This window comes from Netta rufina (genome assembly GCF_964035555.1).
Source record: "Netta rufina genome assembly, chromosome: 3".
Lineage (NCBI taxonomy): Eukaryota > Metazoa > Chordata > Aves > Anseriformes > Anatidae > Netta > Netta rufina.
This window is the reverse complement of record NC_140125.1, coordinates 77,053,029-77,073,993: the sequence shown is the minus strand read 5'-3', so window position 1 is coordinate 77,073,993 and position 20,965 is coordinate 77,053,029. Positions and strand designations below refer to the sequence as shown.

General features: G+C 45.8%; 1 protein-coding gene across 1 annotated transcript in view; it reads right to left on the bottom strand.

The window, feature by feature from the left end:
• Positions 1-19,071, bottom strand: part of SLC35F1 (solute carrier family 35 member F1) — a gene marked incomplete at both ends in the record, with an annotated part of 243,849 nt that extends 224,778 nt beyond the window's left edge. Inside the window, one exon of the mRNA XM_084285172.1 lies at positions 18,869-19,071. Coding sequence (XP_084141298.1) covers positions 18,869-19,071 — 203 coding nt within the window. The remainder of the gene's footprint in view (positions 1-18,868) is intronic.
• Positions 19,072-20,965: the final 1,894 nt, after the last annotated feature.

Genomic DNA, 20,965 nt, shown 5'->3' with positions numbered 1-20,965 from the left:
CTTAATAAGGAAAGGTTTGCTTTTCTAACACACATTGCAGTGATTTTCATTTTCTGTATACTGAAGTCAATCTCTTCAATATTTAATACTGAAATTTCAGGTTCATTAACTGCATTTAATAATAGCTTGTTAACAGTTTTCATTTTATATAATTAACGCTGTGAGTTGCACACTACCCTGAAACCTAAATATTGATCTTTTTTTGCTTCTCTGGGCTTTTTATGAATGTATATGCTAGGGTGTCATATCACAGCCAGACCATTGCATTTGTAGAGGGCTATTCTACCTCTGACAGGAGAGAAATCTCTGTTCCCTTGCTTAAGCAATAAAGACACCAATGCCTCAAAGACACGAAACTGAGATACGGAACAGAGATTTCCCCAAGTTAAAGAGAATGCGGATGTGCTGCAAAGAATGTGAGCTGCAAAGGAGGCAGAGAAATGGATGTGGATGTGCTGCAAAGGATATAAGCTGCAAAGTAGGCAGATAAATGGACTTGCAGACAAGTTTGGATCTAAAGCTGGACTGTCCATGTTTATTACTTTTTCCAGGTCAACTTTAAGATGAAAATGTTCCAGAAGTACTATGTTCATAATACAGTACGCTAACTCTCAACTTCACTTCTATTAAATAGGTACAGTTTATTTAAAACTATGTAGGAGGTCATTCTTATTGTGGCAAGTGATTCCAATTGCAAGGAATGTGAAGAAAAACAATGGAACTGTCAGTTGAATTGCTTTTGCTTTTCTTCTTTTTTCCCCTTTTTATTTTATTTTTTTCTTTTTTGAACCATGTGCATTTACGTGGTCATTTAAAGCAGTAAGTATTTCAGATGTAATCCTAGAATACCTACCCGACTGAGCTCAGTATTAATTTAAACAGTTGTAACAGCCAAGGGATAATTGTATATAATCAAGCTATGCAAGTAAATGAGGAGGCAGCTTATTTACAGAAACTATTCTGTTGGCAAGAAAGGAAGTATTACCAAAATGAAACTAATAGACATCTTAGTGCCAATATTATACATAATTCAACACACCAATTACATCACGGTTTTATGTTTCTTTAAGCTGCAGAGAGATGGAAGAGAGTCTCTGCCTTTGCCTTCATAGCCTCTGTTTCTCCTTCACCATAGCTACTACTGTTCCTTGTCAGTCTGTGATTACAATAAAAATTAAAAGCACTTACAAATATCTTTCCTGGATTTTTTTTTGTTTGCTTTTCCCTTTCAACATCCCAGTGCTCCTAATGCAGGGCTATTATTTGCATCCAAAGAGAAAAACAGAAGCAAACCAGGTAAATACCTTGCTCAAGAGGCAAGGACTGATCATGGGTTAAAACTAAAGAGGCTTTGTTCTACATTCGTATCACTACCTTGTAATTATCCCACTGCAGCACTAGGTTCGGCAGCTAAAAATAATGTAACAAGGATATATGTGAAGCCAGTCAAAACTGCTCTTCCACTAGAGGGAATGCTGTGCCAACATGGTTTCCTCTGGGGTTAGAAGTTCCGCAGCCCCAAGACCAAGTCTGGGCCCCGCATGTGGCAACAGAGAAGCAGCTGCCACAAAAGCATTGTTTCCAATCCAGTGGCTATTAGAAGAGAATAGAATAGTTCAGTTGGAAGGGACCTACAAAGCTCATCAAGTGCAACTGTCTGCACACTTCAGGGCTGAACAAATGCTAAAGCATATTGTCACACTGAACAATCTCCACCATAGAAATCAAGTCAAATTTTAATGTGAGTTTCTATTTATTTTAATCAGGCATGTTGCTCTTGTGGGACACACTAATCAGTTACATTAAAGCCACTGGAAAACAGACTCAGCTCACTGCTGCTCCTCAAAGCCCCTTCAAGCGTGCAGATGCTTAAATAGAGCCAGATAACTTCCACAAGAGCATGCAGGAGTCAAGGCAGGGCACACAGGCTAGCAATTCCTCCCAGCAGGCATCAAAAAGCAACTGTGCTATTTCAGACTCAAAACCCTCAGCTTCTTCCCCCCAGAGACCTGAACATTTGACCCTCGCCTAAGAATATTTTCTCTCTGGAAGGTACAAGAAGAGGCAGTCAAGGTGGGGAAAATTAGGTGATGCTGTAGGTAAGGAGATGAAGGGAACAGCAGCCACACAGGGGACCGAGGAATCACAGAATGGTTTGGGTTAATGATCATCTGGTTTCAACCCCCTGCCATGGGCAGGGACACCTCCCACCAGACCAGGTTGCCCAAAGCCCCATCCAGCCTGGCCTTGAACACCTCCAGGGATGGGGCATCCACAACTTCTCTGGGCAACCTGTGCCAGTGCCTCACCTCTCTCTGTGTAAAAAAAAAAAAAAAAAAAAAAAAAAAAAAAAAAAAAAAGGACAACTGGCTGTTACCTCACCAAAATGGATCACTGAAATGGCAAAAATAAGATAAAATTGTTCCCCAGTACTGGGACAGCAGGATCTCTCCTCCAGACCTCCCTCAGTCTCTCTGTCAACAGTCCCACAGAGGCTGGGGGAGTTTTGCGTAAGAAAATCCCCAAGAACCTGCCCCATCAATTCTCTGCAGGGAGGCCCAGGCACTGCCACAGACAGAGAAGGCTGAAATAAAAGTCTTCAATACTTCTGAAAGATATAGGTCAACTGAAGATCAGATTTGATTTAATTTTACCCTTATTTTTTAGGGGAAGAGGTAACGGCTCCAAAGCCATACCTTGTGGGTTGGGTTCTATTTGATTACTTCTATGCTCCAGCTTGACCACTGCTCAAAGATATTGAATTTGCCATAGGCAAAATAGAGCTATTTTTTCAGTCATAATTTAATTACCAACAATAGTATCTGATGCTCCCCCAGCGTTGAAGTTTCAAAACCAGAACAGGCCAATAGAACGTCCCTACAGTCCTGTAACTAGTATGTAACTGTGCCTGGAGAGTGGGAATAAAGCAGTCACCCAAATCAGGATATACAGCACGCGTTTGTGTACTCAAATGTATATGTATCGAGGTAATGTTCATTAAGAAAGATTATGTTGAACCATATTGATCCCTTTACTTAGGGCTAAGAGAGCATATTGTTCATTTGAGAAGTTATCCCTTTAGAACTTGTTTCCATTTGTGCTGTCCCCCTCCCCCCCCCAAAAAAAAAAGCAATATTAAAGGCATGAGAGGCTTTAATACCTTCAAGAAAAATACTTCTCAGACTTCTAGACAGATTTTGTAACCATTTTATTAATGCACAGAACAAATTAAGATTCCCTTTCACACTAACGGGGCTTTAGCCTACAGGAAGGCTTTTAAGAATAATTTCTGCTCCCCAGTTCAGATTTCTGGCATCATCGTCACATAGTAAACAGCCCCCATTTCTCTCCCATTACCTATGCAAACAGGCTAGCACAGAGCACGGTCTTGCTGTAGCTGGTTTTCATTTCCGCCATCGTTATATAAACAGACACAAAAAGCAGAGTAATTCCCAGTTGTTCGTATTTGAGGCACAAAGAAATGCAAAGCATAGGCATCTATTGTTTGGTGTAAGCTTTTGCATGAGAAAAACATCCACGCAGACAATGCCTGCTGCATTTCCCAGGTGTGCACGACTCCTGGTCACCTGAAAATGACAGGCACAGGGATGGCACCCACCAAATCCCCGTGTATTTTGCAGTTGTTTTCCACAAAAGTTGCCTTTGTCTCAGCACAACGGCAGGCCAGCCTGCGCTGCACCCCTGAGGAGACAGACAAGGCAGAGGATGAAGCAGGGCCAGCATCACGTACAGAGTTTATTCCGGCTTTTTTCACAAGTCAAAAAATATAAATAAAAATTCTCCATCCAATCTTTTGGGCTAACACTGAACACGAAGGTGCCCAAGGGTGCCTTACAGGCCTGAGCACTGGACATGGGCCCTCGGTGGAAGCGACTGATCGCCATGGTAACAGGGGCACCACCACGTGAGGCGCACAGCCCCGCTGTTTGGGTGCAATTAATCCCCTAAAACAGACCCTCTTCGGCTGGGATGGGGGAGTATGCCCACCCTGCTCCTTTCCTCAGAGGAAAAGCGTGCAGCTGGGCTTCCTCTGTGGGTTTGGAGCGCAGCTGCATGTCAGGGGGAAAGAGGAAATGGGAAATGCTGGATATGCAGAAAAGAAAACTGGGGGTGCCGTAGATTTGGGGATCCAAGTAGGAATTAATCTTAAGCATGGCTCTTTTTTCCTTTGCTACTGCTGTATTTTCTTTATTTGTTTCGTGAGTCTTTCATACAGAGCAGACATCTTGCCTCCCTCAGCAGCACATCAGCGCATTTGCTAACGTGCTGCTGCTCCATCCACATGGCAAGCCACAGCAATTGGGAATGCTCCAGAGGTAAAGAAACAGGTCGTCCTTCCCTGAAAGTTTCTTTCTATGCCACAGAAGTGTACTTAGACACAAAGAGACAAGATGGGGATTTTCGCTGTGTTGTATCTCTCTGCTCCCAACATCTGGCATTCAAACACCGGCAGAACCGACCACAGATGCTTCTTCCCCAGCTTCCTCCTCACTCCTTTTGGCATCAAACCATAAACTACTATATGTTACCCTGTAGCGCTTCATTATTATTGTTAGATTGTTTTTAAATCAACAAGGCTTGCACTCTTACTCATAAAGAGATCTTCCCAGTCTCAATTTGATAACTCAACATGCCCATGGGACACATGGGATTTCTTTTTCCCCCCCTATCAGTCAGATACCAACCTGGACCTTATTTATTTACAAGCTTTTAAAACTTTAATTAAGAGCAAGAGTGTGGCAATACTGACAGTTTGAGCTTCCCCAAAACAAGATGAGCCCCAGCAAACAGTGAGCTTCAGCTAGACAATAATCCAGGGGACAGAGGGAAACAAAGACCTACAGAAACTCATGCATTAGGCATACACCAAAACAGCAAGGAAGACATCACCACTGCTAATAGGTCAAACTTGTTTCTGGTACTGTTACAAAAAAATACTGGTGCTAATACCCAGATCTGTAAGAAACGACACATGCATTTCTTCATGGGGACAGAAATACAACTCTGACCTGAGTCACAGAAATGAATCCAACTCAAGTTCCACTCCAGGGATCAGAAAACAGCCACCAACCACCACACACAAAGCAACTTGCCAAGAAATTCAAGCACAACCTGGTATTCGCTAAAAAGATGTTAGATTGCAGTGTCCCAATTTTCAAGAGAAAGTCACAACCAAACAAGCTTCAGGCCTTGATCTGTAATTTCTATTCTCTCTTTCATCTTTTTTCAATATATTCAAAATGGATATGTTCCCTACCTGGTCTCATTAATCCCTTATTTCTCTTCAGGAACAGTATACCACCGTGCCATTTTATGCCCATTATCTTCTACAAGCCCCTTTTTCCCCCTTAGTTCTGCCTGCCAGTGCTTTCAGTGCTCCAAACACAACAGCTTCACCAGCTGCTGGAGCAGGGAGGGTACTGTGCAGCACCTTTCCACAGCAATACTGACAACCAAAGCTGTAACAGCAAGCTAGGAGGAAGGGTAAGTAATGAAGAAACACTTGCAGCAAACCGTCTTGCGTGTCAGTGCAATCTGTATACCCAGAAGGAACACTGCTGAGACTGCTCCCAGAGGTGACCAAACTGGTGGATGTTTTGTTCTTAAGAAATTCCTCCTGTAACTTAGGTCGTGGGACTGCTGATCAGAGCACTCCTCCAGAGGCACAGCTTTTTGGAGAGAAAGCACATGGCTGCTGGCTCTAGGGAGCAACAGAAAAGAAACAGGGAGGCCAGGGAGTGACAATAGGCCTCCTAAGTCACATCAGCCAAACAAAAATAGCTATTCACAGTGCACAGTATACAAGAGTGCTGTAATACGGTGCATGCCGTCACAGTAAATGGGATAAACCCCTTCAGCAGCCACTGATCAATTGCTATTTTTTCTAATCATCAGCAGGAGAGAAATTACTGCATACATTTCCAGAGAGACAGAGGTGAGTCATAAAGCCCACAGCAGCCCTGCCACAAATGAGATATAATGATTTTAGACCCGATGAACACACACTTGTATTTCAGTAACTGTGAAAAATAATATCAGGAATAAGGCTTCCTTTTCATCTTCTAGCAACGGGGAAATGTATAGAAAATTTATATTAAGTTTGTGTATAAACACTCACTGAAAATCAGCCCTGTCTAAAAATATAATAGAAGGTGTAGCAAGGTCTGCTGACCAGACACCTCCATTTAGTGCTGCATCACACCTCTCACAGTACCACACAACAGCTTACAGGCTAACAGCACATCTTGTTCTCCCAGCTCCATCCAGGTTCATGCCACTAGATGTCAGGCCTTGTTCTTTATCCTGTCTGTGGGTACAGAAAACACAGCTTTCTCCCTTTTTGAGTGAGAAATGGGCTACAGCTGACTGTTTACCAACTGTTGATGCCTACCGAGTCTCACCTGGGGTGATGACCACTTTTCTCAGGAGCATCAACACAAGGGCTGTATAAGGGAGAAGGCAGAACAGCATGGGCAGCAGGAAACTAAGGACCCTGGCAGCAAGCATTTAGCCCAGGCATAGTAGTATGATACAGATGAGCCCAATTAAAAGATAGTGACCACAAAAAGCGATATTTCCCTTTCCTTCTTTCCAGTTTGTCTTTTCTCCGATCCCTGTTTCCCCTATTTTCTGTTCCCCTGTTCCTCTCACAGTCTCCTTCCCTTTATCAGTCCAGGCACTAGTCTTGTCAGAAGTTAACTAAAGACCCAGCTTTTAGGGCTTTTTGCTTGTTTGTATGTTTTTAAGACCCAATCTTTTTTAGCCATGCTAATTCTGTGTCATGCCTCTGGGTTGGATCCATGCACTGTGAGGTGTGACAGGAGCCAGGTCTGACAGAGCAAAAGCAGAAGGAGCAGCTGGGCAGGAGCAGGGAGGAGACAGAAATTCTGAGTCCTCCCTGTGGCAGTCAATGTAACTGACTTAAGAGCAAGCTCATTCCTCAGTCTGAGCTCATGTTACCTTATCCTGCCCTGTAAAAGGCTGACAGGGTGAATCTTCACATCCGGTAACTCACCACCCTCTCCTAACAACTTCTAAGTATTTGCTCAGGGGTGCCTGATCAGAAAAGGAAGTGGTTTCCTTCCCCTACCCCAGCTTTTTACAGTCTCCTACAAAACCAAATCAATATGTGTGTGCACATACATTGATCACATACATCATAAGCATCCCAAACAATAGTGGCAAAATGCAGTTTTCGGGAATTATTGCAGGCCCATCTCCACCACGTGGCTCTGCTCACTCCCCATCAGCAGAGTTTCACAAACAATGTGACACGCAGCATGGCAAGCTTCTGCTGGGATCAGCTCTTCACCAAATGATCTCTCTTATGCTGCCATACACACGCCTCCAAAGAAACCAGTGTAACACATCTCCTGAGGCAGGAAAGGTAGTTAGCTCACTAGCTCCTGTCACACTTTCAAACCCCTGTGATGGCAGCATCAACAGAATTTAATCTAACCCTATGCTGAGTCTGTTTTGCCCATATTTGTGATCTCCCTGTCCTTATCTCATCCCATGAGCCCTTTTCCATTGTATTTTCTCCCCCTTTTCCTTTGAGAAGCAGGAGTGAGAGAGCGGTTGTGGCGGAGTTCAGCTGCCCAGCAGGGTGAAACCACCACGTTAGCCCATGTGTTTGTAACCACACAAACAACTATGCAGAGAGGATCCATCTGGAAACACAAACCACCAACAACAAAAACTTATTTCCACTTTTTTCCCCATCTGGATCAGATCACCAAGCCGATTCTCCATGCAAACTGCTCCACCAGCATGACAAAGCAGGAAGAGGCAGGGAAGGAGTTCCAGACCAAGCAGCCAGCAGCGGGGCAAGCAGTGCTTGCACTACCTGCCACAGCAACTCTCAGAAGCCATAGCCTCATCCCAGAACAAGGCCAGGGCTCTCTGGAGTCCTCCCTTGGTCCTCTGTCAGGAAGTAGCTCAGCTACTTCAGCTGCCTTTGAGAAGATGCCACCCCATTGTCTCCCAAAGCCTATGTGAACCACATGCATTGATCATTTTGTTTCCTGGCCAAAGCTTGCCCATAAAGTTTCAGGAACACTACAGGAACTGCAGCCCAGCTGCTTCCGAGTGCTACTGAGCACTTACGCTGCATTTTATAGTGCTGTATAGCATTTTACAAGCATTAAATAATCAACAACTCTTCCAGGTAGTTAAGTTTAATTATCTCATTTTACAGATTCTGAACCAGACCCAGAGAGGTTAAGAGATTTGCCCAAGGCCAAAAAAACAATTGATGTCCAATCCAAGACAGTAAATCAGCAGCCGCTGTATGTAACTTCTCCCTGAGCCTTTCAGAAGACAGGATTTCCCCTCACTGCCTGCTGCAATACAAGCTTTTCCTGAAAGCAGGAAAGGCAAAAGCCCACCCTCCCTGCCCACCAGTGCAAAGGGTTGGTTGAACTGCTTTCTGCCACCAGCTCTCCTGTACCTTTCAGTCAAGCACAGTGAAAAAGATGCAGATCTTTACTCTCCACCTACAGCAGCAACAGTGAGCGCAGATCACACAGTGGTCAGATCAGCAGCAGATACAGCAACTCCTGCTAGGAAATAACAAAGGCTGGCTGGAGGAGAGTTAGTTTTACGGAGCTTCACCTTCGGGGCACTGGGTGAAAGTTCTCCCCATAACTCTGTCAGCTGTTGGAGATTCCTCCACAAACATTTCGTGAGCATCTCCAGACTGAATTTGAAGGCTGGCCTGAGGTCAACTGTTCTTCTTAATTCTCTTCCCTAAAGTTACAGAACATTTCCAGCTCATCCGAATGAAGGAAGGATGATACATCCAAGTACCATCCTAACAGCAATGGCAACATATGACCATATTAGACCAGCTTGCCTCCTTAAAGTCAGTTCTGTGTACCAGTGTGTACTTCAGACTGCTAGGCTTCAGCAGGTTGCATCTAAGAGTGGTGCTCTGGAAACAAGCAAACAAGCATTAGCCCTTCCCTTCTTGCCTTGCATCAGTTATCCATTTTCATCCAGTCTTTACACAAGTGCATGTTATTGCTTGCTAAACAAACACCACTGCTCCTGAAAGATAAATGCATACATGGCTGCTTCTCAAAGAAAAACATGTAAATATAGGATACTTCACAGGCGACTGAGTTGTAAGTTAAATTTATACCTTGTTTTCTCTCCTGCTTTGGACCCACTATGCAGGAAGGCTGCCAAAATGGGTCTTAAAGATTGGGTCCGGTCTCACAGCCTTAACCTTGCAAACACATAAGTTGCTGAATAGTCCCTTTGACCAGAGCATGGTCATGACTTTGTTGCTGCTTGACGTATGGTATTTTGCTAAAATACAGCCCACAAACATGTGAAAAAATACAACAAATTGCTAAAGGATGAAAAAAAAAATCTGAAACTGTAAGATAGTTTGTATACTTCAAAATAAATTGCAGCTAAATACTTTCAAATGTAACAGCATTTTGGATGAAGTAAGACCATTCATAAATATGAAAAGTGGTACTGATTCTGTGGGCTCATGTCTCAATACATCTATAGGTTGTAAATGTATATGAATAAATCTAATAAATTAATCTACCTGATTAATAACAAGTTCTATAAACATGGCAATGTTTACCAAATCCCTAAGCATGAACACTTTCACACATCAAATTTAACAAAAACTTTTCTGTGAAATAGAAAATGCTAGAATTTATTTATTTGTAACAGACGTTAAATGCGGCAACCTTTGTAGTTTGTCTTAGAAGATCTCACATGCTTACACACAGACACAGAGCCCTTTTTCCAAGTGAATAATTAAGGAATTACTTGATGTCTTAAACTTAGGTAACCTGTTTAGAGCAGGAGAAACTTTGAATCCCAGATATTTTGCTTGGTTAATGGAGATGCAACATAACTCTTCCACTTCAAGCAACCTTCCAACTACTGCACTGCACCTCACCCTGACCAGTCTGCCTAACTACTCGAGTGCATTCCACCATTTGACAGTTACCCTGTCACCTCTTTGTTTAAATGACAGAAAACCTGAATTTGCCTTTTCAATACCAGTAACCTGTATTTCCCTACACATACTACAACCAGCATGCCACCTTGTCCCTCTGCTTCTAGACTAAGCCCTCTAAATGTCTATTGACACTTACATTCTACTGAATCTCTTCAAATACATGACCACCCCACTGTAAAGTAGACCCAAAAAAACACTGAAGTATACGGTCAAAAAGGTGGTGGTAAGTGGTAAGTCAAAGCAAAGCAGCTTTGGTAGAAGAACCTCAAAAGGAGGCAACAGCCCAAGGTATCCAAGGCCATGCACAGGCGTCACCCACTATGGAGGGGTCTGGACCTCATTTCTGCAAATACAAATTCCAGAAAAACAGCCCTTTTTCTGCAAGGCACCCCTAGCAGTGTGTGTCAGATTTGCAGTCACATTTGGTATGCCAAAGTCACATTTGGTATCCCAAATGTGACTGCAAGTTTCAAACATAGCTCAGGTAGATCAAGCTGGAAAAGGAGACACTCCAGTCAGACCTGTTGTACTTGCCATTATTGAAGAGTTATTTCCCTGGAGAGAGACAAACTTCTTGCAGAAGGATGAGCTATCAAGCAGCCAACCTGAAAACACAGAAGAGAGGTCTGCCTGTGACCATTATGTCCCATGGCACAATATGACAGCACAGAAAAACTTGTGCGACTTTGTGGGTGCTGGCTTTTTCCCTACCAAGTTAGACGAAGCTTGGAAACATTTTCTGCCTGACAGTATTAATCCTCATTCCTAGCCTGATGAAAATTATACCTACAATATTAAAGTTTTATTTTCTTCAAGTATCAAATCCCATAACCATTAAAATATTTTCCAGCTCCCTGCTCAGCTCATCCCAGCCTACTCACTTTTTGCTGTCCTTGCTCACTTTCAATCTACCTGGAACAGCCCCTACAGGACTGAATATACTGGCAGCAGGGAGCTAAAAAAACATCATCAAACGTTATTTTGGGTCCGTAGCAGAGAGAGAGAAAAGGAGAGAAGCAACAGGAAAGAAACACCTGCTCTGTTTCATTATGGCTCTCAGCTTCTAGTAAGAAGAGATTTCAGAAGGTAAATAGGCCAAATCATGGTTCTGAAAGCCACATCCAGAAGATGATAGAGACAAAGATATTTAAACGCCTTAAAACTTAGGACTTAGAATAATCACAGCACAATTAATTTGGTTTTATTAAGTATTTTCCAGCATTTATCTCATCATCATGGGACAGGTGAAAAAGCACAGAGTCATGCAGAAGAATACTGCATCCTGGGACAGCTGCAGTAGCATCTAGGTGGACAATCTAAGTGGATCCAAATCTGGGTAAACACCAGAAAGCAAAGGGTCAGGTACAGCTTATGCCTTACCCTTCCTGAAACATTAGGCTCCTACCTGTCAGTGACTAATAATGAGGTAGGCAAAAACATCTTCAGGTTCCAAGCTTCTAAACTTGGAAACTTCTCCCATTTTATCTTAGGACAAGACCAAGGCTTTCATCCAAAGCGAACTCACAGTGCAGGCATCCATGGCAGCCCTCAAGGACGTGGCAAAGCAGAGTTAAACCCAATCTCCTATGTAAGTAGTCCCATCACTAGATTACTGTGAAGTCTTGCTCGCTTTCCATCCAAAAAATCTAGTCTGGACAAAAGAAGCTTTCCTGAACATGCTGTCTTGAGAAAATCTCATCCTTCTTGACCAGGTTTTGACTCATCTACATTTTCTGACAGGGGAAAAAAAAAAAAGAAAAGTGTTTTTTTTTTTTGTTTGTTTGTTTTTTGTGTGTGTGTGTGTTTTGTTTTGTTTTTGTTTTTTTTTTTTTTTTTAAATAGAGGATTCCCCATCCAGCTCTTAAGCTCCTGTGTGCCACCACACACTGTCTCAGCTCAGACATATCTGAAGCTAGAGCACAGCCTCCTGCATCTGTACAGGAAAAGGGACAGTAAATAACTGACCAGCACGCCAATAAGGCACTGAAATTAAGGACTGAAATGACTGCACCTGCTACTAATGGAAGGTTGGCTTAGTAAGTGCCACTGTTTTTCACAGTGGTATCAACTTGATGTCACTTGTTGATGGACCTTTACGGTGAGATCTAGCATCATCTACCCAGTGTAGGATATCATTTGGCTTACTCTGTGTGCGTGCCATGACACGTCTCAGAAAGCACGCACTGTCCCTGCAGATGTACAGCACAGCGCTGCCGCACAGGCCCTCTCGCAGAGCACAGAGGCTGTGGGCAACATCCCCTCCATCTCCTGCCCTTCGGTTCAAACCACACTTCAGTGGACGTGATGCATGCAAGTCAAACCGCCTACTTCAGTCTTTTGGTGCCTCTGAGAAAAAAGATGGGAAGAGAATACGCATTGAAGCAATGTTTTCTTAAAACATGAGAGAAACCAAGTCAAAGAAAGCTGAAACACAAGCTTCAAAACAGGCATGTTTTCAGAAAAAAATCCCTTAGAGACAGATGACAGACATAAATAAGCAGAGACAGGTAGATTAGGTGGTTCACAACATGAATTTCACAACCACCAACACTTACACACTTTACAGTCATAGCAATTTATGAGTCCCCACACAGCTGTTCTCGCAACAAGTGATTTCAGCTGAGTTCAAGCTCAGCTCACAAGCCTTTGAGCATGGGTTTCCTTGCTGTTGGGTTTGGGGGGTGATTTTTGCAGTTTCTTACACTCAAGCTTCTTCAGCAAGTTCATTTTCCTAAGCTTTCTTGGTAATTAGCCCTAATCAGTATTCAAGTGCTGATTTGTAAGGCTATCTGCTGACTTAAAGGAAGGGAACACCTCAGTAATAGCCCCAGTGTTTCCCTCTGCCTTCAGAAACAGCAGCGATAAGGACAGAGACTCCAGCCATCTCAAAGGAGAGGGAGCCACAAAGAGCCCTTCTGATCACTGCTGGCATCTGGCCTTCCCCTCATTAGCACATTAAAGCTGCTCTGTCCATCCCATAAGAGCCACTCTGTCCATTCCTCCAGCTTCCTCTATGGAGCCATTTACAGCGCTGCTCTTTTGAAACCCCCCTGGTTCAAGAGGCAGTAACCCCTTCCCAAAGCCTGCGGTACAGCCAGTGTCAAAAATTCCCACTTAACAACAGGCACCCAGTAAGTAGAGGCCTTCTGAATGCCGGAGGTAGACAGATGAAACCCACATATTTAGCCTCGCCAAGCCGAACGTCCTAGGAAAAGTCTCTTCCCAATCATCATGTTGGCTTTTGATTTTAGATGACAGTGCACTCACCGTATTCGATCCCCGCACTTCAAACAATTCCCATTTCAGACCGGGACTGACAAGGCTTACATCTCGCAAGGTACAAATTCCCAGGAACAAAAGAAAGGTGGGGGGAACAGAGCTGTGGGATGTTAATTCCGAAACCTGGTATGAAACCATGCTCAGACACTTTGAAACCGTACTTGAACAGACTCCCAGCACCTGTTACAGCAGCAACATGAAAGCGTTATCTCATCTTCATTCCTAAATCAAAGCATTTTAAGTGTGCTATGGCATGCCAATAAGCGTGCGTTCACTGCAATAAGTTGGTTGGAGGGGGTGAGGAAAAGCATCTTTTCCTCCCATCATACAGATATTTCCCTTATGCACCCAAATTTTTGGGATCATTGCTAATCCACAGAGGTCTACTGCTTTCAAAATGGTGATTACAAATAAACTAATGATAAAAGGAAACACTGGACACTTTTTATGGCTTGAATTTTATGCTGCTCTGCTCTGAAAGGGTGCTTTCCAAAGGCAGATATGACTTCCCACTCCCCCCACCATTAACTGGTACAAGAAAGCCAACCTACTTGCTTTATCTACGCTCTGAACTCATTTTCTTTGGCTTACTTTGAAATGGTATAAATATTTTTACCTAAAAGGAGAGCTACAGCTGTTTGAGTTGGGCTCAGATTCATTCTTCTACAGCTACCGTTATTCTGGGTAGACTTTGAGAAGTTATTTGTACTTTATAAAAGCAAAAGTCTCCAAGGAAGCCAATCCTTTTGTTTTGAAGAAGAAAGCGAAGTAACTGAAGGTTATGAATACTCACTCTTTCTGGGATTCCAGAAATGATATATTTGATCTTTGACTTGCTTTTCATTAAGGAAAAAATGCCATAAATTATTTGGTTTGTTTGCCTCTCTGATCAGTCAACTGAAAGTTGTTACTGCTTTAGGGCAATGAAATATGTTGCCTCAATTTCATTTTTTTTTTAGTACATAAACTCCCTCTATCAGATTTACTATGTGGTTATGCATTATTAGAAGGAAAAAAATCACTGGGTTATAGCTTTTGAAACTCGCAATGTAATTTAAACAGCTCTCATCTCTGAAGAGTTAGTAGCCTTACACGCAGTTCAAGTTCAAAGTTAGTCAGCTAGTGGACCAAATTCTTCCTCAGCTCCCTTACAAGGAATGAATTGGGCCCATAATATATTAAAAAGGCAAAATTTTACTCAAACTGTACCTGAACAGCTGGGCTTTCTGATGAGAACAATCAAATGATGTCTAAATTGCTTTTATTCATTGCATTTTCTTCATTTTGGCAATAAAATCAATCATTGCCTAGCTTAATGGATTGTATTTATTAACAGCACTATTTTTTCTTCCTTCTTTAAAGAAAGGTAGTGGTAATTAGACCTACAGTGGTTTTATGGCCAAGGCTGAAATTTACCTGATAAAGCAAGTAAGTGGGCAGAGAAGTAGCGGGAAACTAACACCGCTCCAGGGAAAGCTTCCACCATTCATGAGAGCAGAGAGCATAGCCGCAAAGCTATTGAAAGGACGGCATGGGACTGAGTGCCTGAAATTACACTTACTCCCTTTCCTGATAGCAAGTTGACTACGTCTCTAATATTCTGATATGATTTTTAGGAAACTTTTGAAAACTGTGAAGGACCTTTTACAAATAGCAAGAAAAAAGTACACAAAGAAGCCCTTGCAACAACAAGATAAGCCATGACTAGATTTTATCACTATTCCTCACAAATGTACTAGAAGACAGAGGCAGGCAAGCCCAGGAAAATGTACATGCTATCCAGCTTTCTAGAAAAGTCCTCAGCAGGGGAAACAGCACAATAACGGGGACATTAGACGTGACTTTGGAGACCTGAGTTCATTGACTTGGCTGTAGTATTTTCTGTTTCCCAGAGCAATCCTATTTACTTAGGTTCAATAACTTTGACATAGTGTCTACAGGTACTCACTCATTTTTCTTGCAAGAACTTCATTTTCACTCCTTGTCCTGGTGTGTAGGACTACAGTGCCCACGTATGAGCAGCTAACCCATTTTTTGGCTTACTTTTATATAAATAATTTGCAAGGATCCCCCAAGAAGACCATTTAGCAACCTGTTCTTCTCCCCAAGATTCAGCTATGTTTATGCTCCATCCAATTCCTCTCCGGTGATAACCTGTTTTTTCAACATGAGATTGGCTTGTAAATTAGTTCAAAGGGCTTCTGGAACCACGGGGAATGTTTTTCTGGGGGGAGGAGAAGGGTGATTCTCCTTCGCCCTGCAGGTCACACAAGGAAGGGAGACAAGCCATCACTCAGTGCTGGAACACGGGCAGACAGAACAAGCTGAGATCCACCACCAGCGCTCTCCAAAATGCACAAGTGCCAGAGAGGTGGCATGGAGAGTCACCGAGCTCTAACCAGGATGGTTTTCACCTTTTGCCTTGCTTCCTGCTAGAGGTGGGAGGCAATGTGGAGCAGGTGAGTCACCACTTATGGAGTGGTCTTCTACAAGCAGAGTTGCTGGGGTCCAATTCTGGCTGGGGGTAAGCAAACATGCACTCAAGCAGCCACCATTAAGTCATTCCCTCACCTGCTATGTACTAGGGCAGGGTCAGCCAGGGACAGCCACTGAGCAAATGCCACAAAATAGGTATAGGGCAGGGCCCTGCAGCTGGGCTTCATGGACCATAGGTGTGAGTCATGGGTCCAAGGACATATTTTCAGTATGTAATCACCACGTTTCCCCTTAATGCAATGGCCATTCAGTCATCCTCTCAGACTTCAAGGATAACAGCTTGCTCAGAATACAGCAGGTCCTTTTTACTGTTACCGTCAGCTCAGAACTGATATCCAAACTATTCCAGTAAATCCCACAGCTTCGTTGGCATCTCCAGCCCTCTTTGATTCTGACTCTTCCCTTTTGTGTTTTCCTTTGTTTTTCTGCCATGGCCAACTTTTCAGAGTGCAGCATTCGCTCTGATCACCGAATTATGTCTTTGAAGCCAACCAGCTCTGCTTTCAGTGCATTACTTCTCTCTCAAACACCTCTGAGGGGTTCCTCCAGGTTTTGGAATCCGCTGAGTGAACAGGGAGGAGAGGTTGGGAGGTGAAGCTAAAATAAGTTTCCATAGCTTGTAAAGCAATTTTAAGAGAAGCCTTGGCAGGCAGTTCAGGAATCACCCAGTGCCTGGGTGACTGAACTGCTACTACATATAGTGAGAGAGAAATGATGCTCAGTTCCTGCCAGTGTCTGCCCCATTCTCCTGCTATTTCCTCTCTGACCGTACCAGTTGCAAACAGGTTTCCAGCAACCCCAGCTGTTGTCAACCTGTTATTTCATCTGTCTTTCTGTCTTAGGAACCTCCACTTTGGCAAAAAACAGAAGTTCATTAGCTCAGCTGAACGAGTCTACCAGTAACCTTTCACAAACAGGTCTCAATCAAATGGTGCACACTAAGTAAAGGCAGCACAGAGAGAGTGCTATGCTTCTCCAGTAGAGAAACACTAATTGCAGAAGCCAATACTTGGGCTCCCATCTAGAAACATAAAATCATAAAATGGTTTAGGTTGGAAGGGACCTTAAAGACCATCCAGTTCCACCCCCCTGCCATGGGCAGGGACACCTCCCACCAGACCAGGTTGCCCAAAGCCCCATCCAGCGTGGCCTTGAGCACCTCCAGGGATGGGGCATCCACAGCTTCTCTGGGCAGCCTGTGTGAGTGCCTCGCCACTCTCCAAGTAAAGAATTTCCTCCTTACATTTAATCTAAATCTCCCCTCTTTCAGTTTCAAGCCATTACCCCTTGTCCTGTGACTACACGCCCTGCTAAACTTCTTTGTGTATATTGCACACATATTTCTTCCTTTTCCCTTTCACATTTACATGGTATTGTCTTCATAGAAGATGAAAACATGAACACGGGGTCAGGTTTCCTTTCACTGTGCCAACAAAACTACTGTGTGAAAGCTACGATACTACCCAGAGCAGAGTCCTTAGTCCCTATGTAAATTTGAAGGAAACCTCACTTGGACAAAACTTCCCTTGATACAGACATGGGGATGGGCTAAGGATTCTCTGAAACAAAGAAAAGTTTGCCTTAGTTCTCCACAATAACAAGTCTTCTACCTCCATAAATCATGTAAATTTGGCAAAAATTGTCACTATTTCAGGTTTGAGGTAGGGAAGAAAACATGCTGGTAAAAATGTGGCTGGGCAGCAGCTACTTTGCACTGGGGTGCTCCTTGGCATGATGGGAGGTCTGGATTATGAACAGGAACAGAGATTTGAACTTTAGTCACCAGAGCCAATTTCTGCCCTTTTCTCCTTCCACTAAACTCTAGATATCATCATTTTAATCACATATAAATAATAACAAATATTGATTTGACTCTTGATGTATGGCCAAGAGTCATATGTAAGTATAGGCACAATAATTCCTTGAACTCCTTGCTTTAATCCAGCTCTGCCCAGTCATGAGGAGTGCAGCTGCTGGGATGGCTCCCCAGGGATCGCTGTGACTGTCCCTGGACAGGGCGACCTCTTGCTTCTCTATGAGATCCCCTCTCCACATCTTCATGCATCTCCTGCTGCCCTTGTCTTACTTCAGGACTGCCAGACACCCCAGGTACGACTGAGTGGAAGGAGAATGGGATTGCCAGCATGGCACAGGCATTTGGGTTGAGGAACGGAGGGGATTTTACTACACCGGGAGTTGCAAACGCACACATTTGAGAAAATGTGTAACTGTTTGCCTGAGCTGAAGCAGTTCCTCGTTGTTTCAACTATTTTTCAGTCCTTCGCATGCTCAGTTAACAAAGGATAAAGATTTCCTCCCCTACCGATGCTTCTGAGATCTTCCTAGAGTGGTAACAGGTAATTAATTGCATATAATAGCAACGGTCTGCCAGCAATCAAACGAATACCTTCAGGTATTTGGAACAGAGATAGAAACGACAATAGTTTCCTAATGTTTTAAAGCCTGGAAGAGTCAAGGAGCTTCGTTTTCAAAGCTAGTACACCCAGGTGGAAGAGCAGACGCCTTTTCTGAGTAGCTCCTCCGTATCGCATGTCTCCAAAACTAGAGAGGCTGCAAAGATGTCGACACCGGCGCGAACCATCCCGCCGGTGCTCACCGGTGAAAGTCACCGGGCAAAAGCGGTGCCTTCGGCCGGAGCTCGGAGCGGCTGCGGCTGGCTTTTCGGGCAGGAGCTCGGAGGCTCCTTCTGGACAAGCGCAACCAGTTAGGCTCTGGATAGCTCTGGACAGGGGCAAAACCCCCAGCCCTGGCCAAACGCCGCGCAGAAGGACCAACCCGCAGAGCGGCGAGCACAAAGCCCAGCGGCACCCCAGGCTCCCTGCGTGTCGGTGCGGCCGGGGCACCCCCGGGGCCAGCAGCCCCCCGCCCCACGGCACCTCCGCAGCCGGGACCAGCGGCGGGGGCTCCCCGCTCCTGCCCGCGGCAGGCTGGTGGGAAGCCAGGCAACAAAAGCACCGGCCGGGGAGGCTCGGGGAGGCTGGGCTGGCAGCGGGGCTCGCCCCGCAACTTGCGGGCGACCTCCCCGGGCTGATGCTGCGGGGCTCGCCGGCCCCCTCGCCTCACCTGTTCAGCACTTTCCTGATCCTCTGGCGCACGCTGGAGGAGGAGGAGGCGGAGATGCCGCCCCTGCCGCCGCCTCCCCCGTCGGCCGGCAGGTTCTCGATGGTGGCCACGACATGGTTGGGCTGCGGCGGGGGGCGCGGCGGCGGCGGCGGCTGCGGCGGCGGCGGGTGGCGGTGGTGGCGGTGGCGCTCCGGGGACAGCATCGCGGCGGGGCTGCGCCTCAGCGGCCGGCGGGGCGCATCCCGGCGGCACCGGGGAGGGAGGAGACGGGGATGGAGGAGAGCGGGGAGGGAGGCGAGGAGAGAGGAGAGGAGAGGAGGGAAGGAGGGAGGGAGGGAGGGCGCTGCTGCCGCCGCCGGTGGCTCCGGACCCTCGCCCGCTCCTCCCTCACTGGGCTGCCATGCAGCGAGGGGCGGGCTGCCGCCGCCAGCCAGTGCCGCGCACGGGCTACCAAGTGGCGGCACTTGGCGACCCTCCTCCTCCTCCTCCTCCTCCTCCTCCTGCTGCTGCTGCTGCTGCTCCTGCCCACACCCCCGGCTCCGTCTCGCCCCCTTTGTTCCCCGCCCGCCGCGGCGGAGCCCCCGGGGCCGTGGGTGGCGGCGCCCGCCCCTGCGCTGCGCCACCGGGGCCGCCAGGGGGCGACGGCGACAGCGCCGCCACCCCCGGTACCGGCGGCGCCCAGCGCCCGGGGGCAGCGGCGGCCGGGACCCCGCGGGCCCGGCCCCTGTCTGTAGGAGCCTCTCCTTTTGCCAATGTCAGCTTTTAATATTTCGGTTTCCTCCGGGCACCTCGGCAGCCCCGGTGTAACAGGTCCGCAGGGGAGGCCCGCCGGAGCGAGGTGCGGTACCAGAGGGACGCTTCTGAAGATGGGGATGGCTCGCTCCAAATCCTCCAAAGTTGGTTCTCCGGGCAGAAAGCCGTCGGTGCACGCCGAACCTCGGCGGAATCAGATTAGGCTACTGAGATTCTCCTCTCTCCTATCCCCCCCTGCATGTTTCCATAGGGTTGGCGCTGCCTGACTGCCTCTGGAAGGCATGGAGCCCCCAAAACCTGGCCGTCTCCGCCAGCCCAAGCACCCGTGAGATGCCACAAGCTGCAGCCTCGGCTGCCCTGTATCACCCTCTCCAGCTCCTCTAGCATGTACCCATCAATGCTTTCGTCCCCGCTGTTGAGCCGTACCGGCTCTCCAAATCTGTGTCTGGTGGTAACAGCAAATATGCTGAGAATATTTGCGGTGAGACAACGCCAAGATAAGAAGTGTGTTTGCTTATTTCTGCTCAGTGGCCGCTTCAGGCTAATCCAGCGGCTGGATGGAGCGGAACAATATTGTTTGTGCAGCTCCAATCCTACCAGTTCAACCACATGGATGCACACCTGCAGCCCAGCTTGAGGTCTGCTGATAAGCAGGGGGTCTCCTGGAAGCTCCTGTCCCCAGGACAGCCAGCTCGTTTGCTGCTTTTTACTGATGTAGAGGGAAACCGCAGGTCCATGAGCAGATGCCCCTGCTGCCGTCATGACTGATGGATTCCTTGTACACGCAGATCTGTCACAAATACAGCCCCAAACTTTTGCTCTGTGTCCAGCTGTCCAACAAAACTCTTTCAAATTGCATTCATTTTGTCTCACTATCACACTGCACGCGTAGCATCACGTGGCTTTGTGCATTTAAAGTTGCAGCTTAGCCATGCGGGCCTTTTGTCCTTGATTAGCCGAAATCACTGGGAGGAACAATTATACTGAAATCATTCTGTTTAGTAATATCAGCAGACCAACTGCGTTGTGCAATCAGATAGAGAGCAGCATATTTTAACATTCTAATAATTACTCAAGATGATGTTCATGTGGCTAAATAGCCCTTGCGGTCTGAGCCCTCTTGGCCTGATTTCAAAGACGGCGCTAAGTATGCTCAGTTCCCATTACAGCTGTTCCTCAGCTCGATGACATTCAACTGTGGCACGTCTGGCATCTTCATTGCTATAACACCCAAATTAATTTTAGTGAAAGATAAGGATAGGTTTTGGATAATTGTGAAAATATACACTTTGTCAAGCATCTCATCCTACTGATTAACAGGTGAACACGCTAGCTGTTAGTCCT